We start from the raw sequence: 12,677 nt of genomic DNA, 5'->3' as shown, positions 1-12,677 counted from the left end.
AGAGGATTGTAGGAAGAAGGAAAAGATGCAAAAAGTCTGACTGTTTTTTTAAAGAAAGGCATTATTATTACCTTTCAGTCCTAAAATATTTCCTAGTAGGATCTGGCTTAATTAAGGGCTTCCCTAGGTAGAAGTTAGAAGACTGGTTAACAGTGATGGCTTTCTTATTGCCTTGGTTCAGTGAAAAATGACTCTGGTTGGTGACTGAAGTGGAGACTCAGGATGCCTTGGATAAGATGAAAATTTCTGCTCTGCAGCGATGTGGCCAGGAAGAGAAAGAGGTCAGTGCCAGGTAAGGAGCCAGAGATGGAACATGAATCAGCTTATTCTCCAAATCGCTATTGAGAAGGTATTTTGGAAAAGTTTTCTCTCCTTGGTGTCCTAGAGTTCATGTTGTTAGTCTAAGTGGAGCTGGAGTTATGGAACGTGGACAACTATAAAGTAATGAGGACTGGTTATTTGGAATCCTTTATAGGACCTGATTTTAGTATAATTATACTCAGTGATAAGCGCTGGCAACTCCTTAAGTCAATTTTGCAAAGGATTCCCCTTTTTGCCCACAGTCTTTAATAACTTGGTCTAGAGTCAATAATCATATCCCATACTTATTTAGCCCCATTTACTCTGAGCCAGATTCTGTTCCAGCTGCTTTTTTGTAGATTTACTAATTCCTTACTACAGCCACAGAGAAGTTACTTTTATGACCTCATTTTACATACGAGAGAACTGAGACTCACTAAGGTCAAGTTACTTGCCCTAAGTCACTCCTATGGTAAATGGCAGAGCTAGAATGTCGGCCCAGGCAGGCTGGCTCCAGAGTCCATGCATTTGACTGTCCTACTTTATTGCCTTTTAGTGTCTATTGATGTAATTCATGTTCAAAAGTGTTCATTAGATTGATATTTAGAAATCTGCAAGCTTTAGAGGAGTTCTTTTAATACTATTTGCTTAGCTCATAAATTGATTTTAAGACTGTGTTCTATTTACATTGCATTACAATTAAATTACAATTTAATTTTTCTACTTGTGGTGAAAATTTTATTAAAAGCTACAGTCTGAGAAGTCAATTCATTGAAAGACTCATACTAAAGAGTATAAATAATATTATTTAACTCATTTATATTAGATGATGGTATTAAGGCAAAATCCAGGGAAGCTATGAGAATAGTGTTGAGAGTTAATATGGAGTGTTGATGACATTCGCCAAAGTGTAAAGAGGCTCTAACTTTCCCTTCTCATAGGTTAATGATTCCTAACAAAACACTACCTTATTTATTTATTTATTTATTTTGCGGTACGCTGGCCTCTCACTGTTGTGGCCTCTCCCGTTGCGGAGCACAGGCTCCGGACGCGCAGGCTCAGCGGCCATGTCTCACGGGCCCAGCCGCTCTGCGGCATGTGGGACCCTCCCGGACCGGGGCACGAACCCGTGTCCCTTGCATCAGCAGGCGGATTCCCAACGACTGCGCCACCAGGGAAGCCCTACCTTATTTATTTTGACTCTCTATTTCCTCATCTTTGAAGTGGGAAATGATCATTTATACTTCACAGGTGGTTATGAGGATTATGCAAGAATATAAAAATTATCTTGTATAGTGCCTGGCATAGGGTAAGTACTCCATAAGAGGTAGTTTGTTACTATGATTATGAATTATGTTATCAAAGGAGATTGTGGAATTTTGATATCTGAACCATGATTGTACATTAATCATCAACTTTCTGATGTGTGGCATCAACTTTCAGATGAAACCTAATGTGTTTTGCATGTGCTCTAAAATCTATTAAGACCTTGTACATTGCACCACATACTCTCCTCTGTTTAAGGTCCCAGGTGATAAAAAATGTATTTTAGAAATTAATCTTAGAAAAAATTAGGGCTTTTTATTTCTATTTCAAAGTATTGTTATATACATGTTGTTTTTAAAATTGTAATCCAACTTAAATATTTTGGGGAACAGGACATATTATAAGTAATACGTTAGAAATAACTGAATGTTTCTGATATTCCAATGGCTAAAATAGAACAATAAGTCTTGGGCATCAATATAGTAGTTCTTCAACTTTAGGGATCACCAGCATTCCCTAGAGGGCTTATTAAAACACAAATTGCTGGACCCCTCCAGGAGTTTCAGATTCAGTAGATCTGGGGTGGGACCAAGCATTTGTTTTTCTAATAAGTTCCCAGGTAATGCAGGTGCTGCTGGTACAGGACTGAGTTTAAAAAGCCACCATGTTAGTAGATGCATCTACGTATTTCAATTCCATTTCACTTTCATCTTTTTTCTCTGTTCTTCCATGTCTTTCCAATTAAATGTCATTAACGTTTATAACATGGACATAACATTTATTGCTACGTGGCCTGGTAGCACCTAAACTTTAAGTCAGATCAGAAGGCAAGCACTGGGACAGTCCCAATACTAATACATGGGCAGGCCAGAAGAACTAAAGAGATCATGATTTCCAAACATTTATTCCACAGAGCTCTAGTCCCAGTGGATACCCCTCCAACAGAGAGTTCTGCAGCCACAATGTTTTGGGATATTGCATAGTGTATCTCCTACTGCCTTAGAGATAGATGATTACAGAAGATACATATCTATATTGACATCTATCTCAGTTGAGATGAAAAACATTTTAATTTGGTGTAACTCAGCATTTTCTGAAATTGGTTGATTAAGGAAAACTCTTCATTTAGCCCTTAATTAACACCTCCTATGTAAGGTCATAGAGTTGAAAAGCCCTTATTTTATGAAGGAGTAAAATGGGGCCATGGCAAATGGTTGAAGATAATAAGAAATGCTTTAAGAACACCATAAATACAATTGCAAATGGCATTTCCGTGTCAAGATTTTGGAGGGAGAAGGTTGGAATTGATCTAATGCACAGAGAAAAATAGGGATGAATTGAAGATGCCAATAGCAGGAAACAATGATAAGTCTGAAGGAAGGAAAAAGGAGATGGTTCCTCAAACCGTAAGAGATGTTTTCAGTATAATTGGTGTCAAACAGCCTGTGAGGTAAACAGATAACCAATCAATAGTGTTCACCCCCAATGGAATTAGTTCCAAATATTAGGAATTAAAATCATTAAGACTTCCTCTTAATGAAGGAAATCCTGTTATACATGCCAAAACAACAGCATTTCTATGTAAAAGAAAGACTTCTAGATATTGATCGAGAGTTTACCTGTTTCAAATATTATTGAACACAGTAGAAATTGTGTTTATGGAAATAGAAACACAATAGTAAAATAAAAGCAAAAAAATGTTTGAAAGTTCTTGGAGGTACTTAAACTGAGCTAACTGCATGACTCCAGTGAATATATATTTTACTGGTTGAACTTGTAGTTGCTTATGGTTTGAGTGTGTATACTTTCATCTAAGGATGCTCTCAAAGCATGTGAATTATTATGTCTAGCTTGACGATTTTCACCTAATATGCATAAATATATTTAATTCCTATTTTTGATGATTCTATGCTGATCCTTCATTTGCTTTTGCTGATCACAATAAGAAAGCAAGGGATGCATAATGTAAATGTGAAAATTATTCTCCTATTTGTAAACAGGTGAGATAGAGCAGAGCATAAATTATAGCCAAAATTATAGGTAAATTTTTCATCTCAGTGTTAACTCACCAATGACTGTAGTTATATATGCCTATCAGGTCATATAATCAGAGAAGGGTAAGATTCTTTGAGAATCATGGTTATGCATCTTTAAATGCCAAAATCAAGATCCTTTTAAGCCCATCATTTTGTGAACATGGCACAGTCTTGGGCTGCTACTACACTAGCAATTTGTAATGAAAAATTAAACAAAGGTACATACTTCATGACAACCCCCTTTGTACGTACCCTGCAAAAGTCAACTGTATGTGTCCATAACTGCATTTCAATCTTTCATTGGTAGGTGTAGCAGCTTCAATGTACAATCTAACTAATATGCTTTTTAAAGCCTATTTTCTTCTACCAACTATCAATTATTTACAAAATTTTATCCTCCTTATTTCACAGAAATAGTTAAAATAAAATAGAAAAAAAAAAAAAAGAAATTAGGGTCAGGAAAAATGCAACTTAAAGTAGAAGGTCAAAACCAGGAGAGGAATTAGAAAGCAGACTCTGGGATCTAGGTCCTTGCGCAGATACTAAAATCTTATAGGCACGAATTTGTTTCTGTACTTCTAGACAGCCAAAACAGAAAAGGAAGTGCTATCATTTAGAGGTGCTAACTATCTAGCCATGCAGAGGAAGAAAGATTTTCCAGTTCCTTGATTCTGAATGAAATTTCCCACCTAGGATTTCACATAGGGGTGACTGAATGATGTAGTGGGCACACTATCTCTTCAGAAAATAAAATACCAGGTTATTATTGATATAATAAATGTTTTAGCTCCACTGCTATTGTGTTGAGGACTTTATATCAAAGTGCTTATCAGTGAAAGCAATTCTATGGGGGACCCAAGAAAATATGGTTCAGCATGTAGTTTTCTGATGGCATAGCTTAGCCCAAGGATAACACCTATAATATCTATGATGAATGGATATTCTGTATCTTAGATATTCTCCAAATTATTCCTCACAAGCATCACTTTTCTTAGCAGGACCTTTGCTAAGACCCAGGCTACAGAAACACTGAGGTTCTGTTTCATCGGCAAGCGCTTATGGTTTACAAATGCCTGAGAGAGGTATTCAGTGTATACTACTACATAAATATAGCTATTTTCACTGAAAATTATAAAATGCAGAATTATATTTAATCATATCTATCTTGATCTGTACCTTTTCTTTGGAGTGAAGTTTCACTTTTCTTCCCTTTTCCTTCCTGAAGAGGTTCTCGATTACCATGAGGGGGTTCTAAACAAAATTCAACACATAATTATCATTGATGATTTTCTTCAATATCCTGGGCTATGATTTGTAAGCAATCAAATGCTATTTCTCAAAAACAGTTATATTTGTGAACTGCCTAAAATGGCTTAGGCCTTTACTGTGAGTTAAAATTAATCTGAAGACAGACTGTGGATTGAAATTTCTTGAATGACAACCCTGATAGTACTATTCTATTTTGTGACATTGAGAAGTTGAGTCCTAAGCTTAATATCAACATTTGGTAGTGAATTTGATTGTAAACTCTTTAGTGCAACATAGTTGCAGAATCTTAAAAGTTAGTCACAAGTCCATTTGAAGCAGATGGCTCTATTTGGATATAGTTCACTGGAATGATCCCTATACAATAAGACAACTGGGTCTGTGATAAGAATGATGCCAAAACACCTTGAAGAAGAGTTAAATAACCACATTGCTTTGCTATGGAGCATCCTTGAACTTCTATTGACCCCACACTTGGTTGCCTTGTGACGTCTACATTCCACTGTGCATTGACTGTAACTTGTAATGCAAAGGATGGTTTGGGAATATATACGCTGGGTTCCCCGGAATCTAATTCAAAAATATATTGGAAAGGGGAAAATGGGAAACTGATGAACTGGAGGTCAATAAGATGTCCCAAATAATAATTAGTTCTTTGAAAAAATCACTACATCCCACATAATTTACCAAACAAGTTCAGTCGTCTTCCTCCCTTTGCCCTGGGCTACAGTTTTTTGTTTTGATTTTTTTTTCCTTCATTGGAAGAATGCACATATGGGACAATTTAAATGCTTGTGATGGAGAGATCATCTGACCTATCTTTGTATTTAGAAGTGTTAGTTATAAGAATGTGTAAATACATAACTCATATCACTTACATTTAAACATCTCAGCTCCAAAAACCAAGATTCCATAGAAATAAGACAAGGAAAGAAGGATTAACCTTGAAACTTTGTTAACCTCCATAAAAGGACTTTTAAACATCAAAATAGTTGAACACCAAACTCATTCATAAATAAATAAATAAATCCAAACATTTGAATTAGTTCCTTTTTTTTTTCTTAGAAATAAGCTTAATAAAAAAAGTCTAGATAAGCTCTTAGTTCCTTTAATAACAATACTCTGGGTAACCAACCATTGCTCTAAACTTTAGCAAAAGGCAACAGCAAAGAGGGTAAAATAGAGACACCTAAGATGTTGAACTTATAAAATATTGTGAGCAAGTCTAATTTCTGCTGGGGATAGCATGCACTCTGCCTATTTTTAAAAATTATTTCCAAAATGTATTCTGAAATTGCAAAATATATTCCTAGCAGCATGGATAGCAAGCACTACCATACTCTGTCACACTCAGAGCTTGAGTTTTAAATTAAATTCTGACATTTGGTAGTAGACTTGATAATAAACCCTTTAATGGGACATACCTGTGAAGTTTTTCAAATTTAATCTCAAGTGCATTTGAAGCAGATATAAAATACAGAACTGTAAAAAATTAATAAACAGAAAGCACAAATAAATAGAGTCAGGAAACCAGAAGGGGGAGCTCTCATGCCCTAAGAGGACAGCATTGCCCAACAGGAGGAAGGAAGACTCCTCTTCTTTCCTGGCAAGGACTCAGCCAATGAAAAGCCATGGACTCATCAAGTACTATGGCCCTCCCAACTTCCTTTTCCCCTCTATAGAAGCATTCTCCTTCTCTTGTCATGCGGAGACTTGCACATGGCTTGCCATGGTTGCAGACCCTGAATTATAATTTCCTGCTAATTCTGAATAAACCCATCTTTGCTGGAGAAATATCTGGCAGTCTATTTGTTTCAGGCCAACAGACTCATATACAATGTAGAACTATATTTGGACAAAATGACTTTTAGTACTTAGTGTACTATGCTTCCTTCTTTACCCTATTTCCACCCTTTTTTTTTTTTTTAGTAAATAATTTCTCTTTTCTTCTCAACTTTTAAAGAAGATTGTAATTGGATGTTTGCTTTGGACTTGTTCAGAAGCCTTAGGCTTTTAGTTCTGCAAGTATGTTCTTTTGAAAAAAACTGTAAGTTATTTATATAAAAATAAACAAACCTGGGAACTTGCCTTCCTAAAATCATTTATCCCAGCTTCCCTGAGCTGTAAGGGCAGCGCAGCCTGTGCTATTGCCTCATCAACGTCTACTAGCACTGAGATCTCCTTGCAATGATGCGTTGCAGTTGGAAGGCAGTAACTGGGCCCCTGGGGATTAATTCTTCTATATATTTTTAAAGATCAGGCACTAACCCAGCCCTTGGTGGAAAAAAGAGACAGATACAACCACTCTTTGAAGCAACAATAGCTTTATTATTCATCCAATGCACTGTATTCAAGTATACAATTTTATTTAATGTCACGAGCAAACTTAAGAAATTTAAAGACTGAACCGTGTTGTAACCAGAAATGCTAAAGATGGGTTTCAGGGAATGGCTCCAATCCACAGACACTCCTGACTGTGAGGCCGAGGGGAGGAAAGGGAGGGGAGGCCACGGCCATAGGTTAAAGGCCTAGATGGGTAACTCCAGGCTCCCTTGAGCCTCTGTGGAAACTGTCTTCCCTGGCTAAACAGCATTTTTAAGGTTTCCATTTGTCCTTCAGACCACTGCTTTGTTTTTCTAACGGGGAAAGTATGTATGGTTAATTAATTGCTTTGTGCTTTATTGTTTCATATGATAAAATATTGTTTTTTAGAATTTGCGTATTTTGCCTTTAGTTAAGCCCCATTTTATTGAAGTACAACGGTCTTTAATAGACCATAATATATGTTATTAAAGTTTTCAAATGAATTTGTTTAATATAAATAAATCTAATTAAAAAAATCAGACCCATCTCAAATCTCCACGAAGTAGAAATATTATGGAGTTTAGAAATGCAATCATGACACAATATCAAGAATACCTAGGTAGACTTGTGTAACTGCACAGCCAGCTACTTACAAAGCTAAAACCAGCTACTAGAGCCACATTTGTTTCATACACACAGCACCAAACTGATCCTGGCATTCTCCCAATATCACACATTTCAACAATTGAGGATTTTACTTTTGTCATTATATTGTCTACCACGTAACTTAATGGTCCTTAGTGGTTTAAGCTAAAAAATATTCTCTATACAAACTCTATTCATGTATGTTATATATTATAAATATACAAGTTTACTGAGATGTCAGGTGCTTGTTTCTACCCTTTTATAATCACATAACACTGAAGAGTGACAGCTGCGTATAAATTTTAGTCTCTAAAGAATGCTGTTGTTATGTTTCCTTATTCCTGTGGACAACAGGTTGTGCTAACTCTCATTTTCTGAAGATGGTCTTGCTTTTTACATAAACACAACTCTATCACTCTGCAAATAGACGTCTGTCCTCTTGATCTGCTCTAAGCTCCTTCTGGTATTCTCTGCGCCTTCCCTCCTCTCATCTGTGGTCTTATTCTAATCAGTAGATCTGGGTGTGAGGACTCCACATTCCTTCCCACACAGTAAAGTACCTCCGCTTTGTGACAGCCGTGCTCTCAGTGACTACTGCTTTTCCTCTTCATCAGAGCAGACAGCTTGCTTTCATATGGCTGAAGTTGCCCAAAGCCTGAATCTAGATAAATGGACTGGTACTATAATTTATAATTCTTTTCTAAAATGAAAATGAGAAACTGGCAAACAGGATTAGAAATCGTTCTGTCAATCACCTGATGCTGGTTTTCCTTTTGCAGCAGGAGTTTTGGAACGCTCACGCTGACCGTGGACTTCCTTCTCTTTTTCTGGTTCAGGAGGAGGGGGGAGAGGTGATGTAGCCTCAGTTGGGGAAACAACTTCTTTTTCCTCAGCTTCCTTTTCTTCTAATTTCTTTTTCACTTCAAAAGGATGATAAGAATGGACTTTTATTAGCGGCTCCAGACACCTACTATTACACTTGAACTAAGATAAACCTAAATTAATATAAAATTGCTCTTACTGAATTAGGGCGAACTTCATGTTTTAGGGATCTCCTTTAAATCATTCAGTCCTTAAAACTAAGATTTGAAGTCTTCTCTGCCTGGTTAGAAATACCGTTTACCCTGCCTCTGATGGGGATGATGATGATGATGATGATGATGATGATGATGTGTGTGTGTGTGTGTGTGTGTGTGTGTGTGTATCAGGTGGGAAGGCTTGTTGTGCCATGTGTCAAACCAACAATCTAGAAGTAGCTGGTGTGTTGCGATAGAAAAATAAATAATTATGTCAAAATTTCCAGGGGAAAAGCAAGGTGAAAAAGCACAAAGAGAAGATGTCGGAAGGACACGGAAGGGAAAAGAAATGTGCGGCACCGACATCTAGGGGTAAATACATATGAAGCATTTAGAACGGTGCTCAGTACACAACTAAGTCTTAGCATTTCATTCTTTCATGCAGCAACTACTTAATGAATCTGAGTTGTGCCGTGAAGAAAAGGAAGGGTTATAACAATAAGGTAAAACTACGCTAGTACTGTCAGTAATAGTAATAATACGAACAATGCTAGGCACAGTTGTGGTTGCCAGAGATACAAAAGTAAAACAAAAGAGAAAAATCACTGCCTTGTGAAGCTAAATAGGACAGAGTAAAGGGGGTCAGGAGTGCTGTGGGGCAGCTCTTAAAGTGTATTTAACCAGAGTGCTTTGCAGGGTAGACCCGCTGAGAAGGTGGCATCTGAGAAAAGACTTGAACAGGTTCAGGGAATGTGTGCTCCAGGCAGAGCAGACAGTCAGCCCGAGGGGCTTGAGGGGCGGAGCAGGGCTGGTTCCCGAAGGTCTAGGCTCCTATCGTTGTTATGGCCCTTTGCCTTTCGGGATTCAGGCTCACTCTTCCCAGCATGCCCTCCCCACCCTTCCTGACTTCCCAGCCCTCCACCCTGGAAACGGCCGCAACTTTACCCCTGTAGCAGGGGCAGTGAATAACTGCACCCATGTATGGCTTTTCTTTTCTCTCTCTTTTTTTTTTTTTTGCGGTACGCGGGCCTCTCACTGCTGTGGCCTCTCCCGTTGCGGAGCACAGGCTCCGGAGGTGCAGGCTCAGCGGCCATGGCCCACGGGCCCAGCCGCTCCGCGGCATGTGGGATCTTCCCGGACCGGGGCACGAACCCGTGTCCCCTGCATTGGCAGGTGGACTCTCAACCACTGCGCCACCAGGGAAGCCCCATGTATGGCTTTTATATCCATACTCCCTTTGCCCTCAGATTATTCTTTTCAATTCAGCAAGGCAAGGAGGCTTCATTCTATTAGATTTTTTTTTTTCAAACTGGATTTTTTTTTCTGATTATAAAAGTGATATATAATTATTGTTTTAAAAATTCCCACAATTTAGACAAATAAGCAGAAAGAGAAATTTCCTGTTGACTCTGTCATCCTTCTCCCTCATCAAGGATTGTACGGCTAAAGAGAAAACCACAGGCCACAAATGGCATCACATAAAGCCCACGATACCAAACCTAGACTTACTACCTGCCTCAGTTGCAGTTTCTACCTTCTTCAGAAATGTAATTTTAATCAACCAGCTTGGAATTTTCTGGTCAGCGCTAATGAGGTGATCTGTCATGTGGGTCCTCTCTATATATCCCCAGCCCCGCAAAGAAGAGGCAATCTGCATGGTAAAGACCCCTGCAGTTCCCTTCCTCCAAAAAGAAGATGTCCTGGCCCAAAATAACCCTTTTTTCCCCCCTTTTGCTAATGACTTCCCTGCCCCATCCTCCTATCTAAAAAAGCCTTCCATTCGTACTGTTCCACGAAGTGCCCTTCTAGTTGTTAGATGGGATGCTGCCCAGTTCACGAATAGTTGAACAAAACCAGTTAGAGCTTTGAATTTACTGGGTTGAATTTTGTTTTTTCTTAGCATATATTGTCAGACTCTTTTCTGTGCCTACATATTTAATAATAGACATACTTTTAAAAACAAAAAAGGGACAATTTAAATATAACCTGATTTCCCCTACTTAACAGTATATTATGATCATTTTTAAACAGCAGAATATTTATAGAAGTACCGTATCCTTTTATTTTTTGTTTTTAGCTTAATCAGGATGTTTAATACAGAGCACTGGGCTAGGTAAATGTTTATTATTTTAATGACATAATATTTATTAAAAATAATTAACTGAGTGGAATGTAAATCTTAAATAAGTGGCAGTAGAGTCTGTTAATGTAATAAGTGATCAGAATGTAAAATCTTTAGGAAAATGTTGAAGTGAGTCTGATAGCTGGCAAAAACACTGATTCTAATTGGTAGATGTTTGAAGCTACAGCCTAGAATCGGTTTGCTTTTGCCTCCCAATCAAGACCCTAGAGGTTTCCTCCCTCCTCTCCGCCTAATTTCTGAGTGTTAAATAACATGTTAAGCCTCTTATATAATATATGGGTTGATTTTTGTTTTGTCTGGAAGCTTCACATGGGTGTTTTTGGGGAGCGGACATTTCGATGTGGGTGCTTGTCTTTCTAAGTGTGAGCTCCTGGGTCCCCAAGGTGACTGTGGCTTATATCTATGCACTATTTTGGTGTCAGTTCACCGATCCATTATAGTAGTTAGGTCATAAATCTAGGGATGGGAGACAGCATGCTACCAAGGCAGTTTTAGAATCCTTGTGATAGTATTAATTTTGACCATTTTTTATTATACCAAGAAATTGCAGTTGTCAATATAGTCAGGGGTGATTGATAAACAAAAGGGAAAGATTTATTTCTGAATTCATTTCTCAAAGGTAAGATCTCCATTGAAGTCTGGCATTGGCAGTGTATGAGACTAAAATTCCTTTCAATAACAAATTCCAATAATACTGTGAAAAGTTAATGGGCAATTACTATTGGTTGAATGAAGGAGGAGGGAGGTCGGGATGGTTTAATGTAGGTGAGATGCACCCAGGGGCAAGCTTATAAATAAGTAGTTAATAGTCAGTAAATTCATACCAACACAAAAAGATTTGGGGGGAATAATCTGCCTAGTGTTTTCATCCTAAAAGGATAACTCACTCATTGTTTCCTTATAATGCTGAGGTCAACAGATTGAAATCTTTACCCTTCTCTATAACATCCTTAATTTTAACTCTGCTATTTTTTTCACCTGAAAACAACCTTTCAGCAAGATGACCTCTTTTGATTAAATTAAATTAAAATGAAGAAAGAAAAATCTTTGATGTAGAAACATTTGCAGTGGAAAGCTAAAATCAGAGGTAGAAGATACTTATAGATGGTATGATCCAAAGAGAAGAGAGAAATTTGCAATCGCATTTTCACTTCCTCCTAAATTCATTAAAACCACACATTTTCGTTATGTAAGCTCAAAATTATAAAGAACTGTAATTACCTTTATTCTCTTTTTTCATTATTTCAGTCATAAACGTTTCCTTTACTTTTTGGCACAAAGACTGCTTATCTATGTCAGCATTCATTTTTATCAAAATGTTTTCTGGCTCTGTAAACCATTGCTCCAATAAAGGCCAGTTGTCCAAGAAGCCTACAATTCTGCAAAACCCAAATGTTCTATGAATATAACATATTGACTGAAAGATTAGAGTAACATTAAGCATGATTTATCTGATGAATGTAATGAAAAAATAAGTTGCCAAAAAAAATCTGAAAAAGCAACTTTAAGAAATCTACAGGCAATGAAATACCATCCACTTTAAAGAAGAAATCATTTAATGCTGTCTAGCCATATATTTTGAGGTATATGAATGAGGAAAAGAAGGTTTGGCAATTCTATCATTTCAGGAAACCTTTAGTGTGGGTTCACGTCTGTAAGTGAAGATCTAAGGAAACATCACCTATACTCATAGCAGACTAA

At 37.4% G+C, this 12,677-nt stretch overlaps 1 protein-coding gene across 1 annotated transcript in view; it reads right to left on the bottom strand.

The window, feature by feature from the left end:
* The window catches only part of SPEF2 (sperm flagellar 2), a 171,036-nt gene that overhangs the window by 77,911 nt on the left and 80,448 nt on the right, over positions 1 to 12,677 (bottom strand). Inside the window, 3 exon segments of the mRNA XM_067730508.1 lie at positions 4,779 to 4,853; positions 8,573 to 8,737; positions 12,198 to 12,355. Of these exon segments, the coding sequence (XP_067586609.1) occupies positions 4,779 to 4,853; positions 8,573 to 8,737; positions 12,198 to 12,355 (398 nt within the window).

Source organism: Pseudorca crassidens, chromosome 3 (genome assembly GCF_039906515.1).
Source record: "Pseudorca crassidens isolate mPseCra1 chromosome 3, mPseCra1.hap1, whole genome shotgun sequence".
Lineage (NCBI taxonomy): Eukaryota > Metazoa > Chordata > Mammalia > Artiodactyla > Delphinidae > Pseudorca > Pseudorca crassidens.
This window is presented reverse-complemented; position numbering and strand designations above follow the sequence as displayed.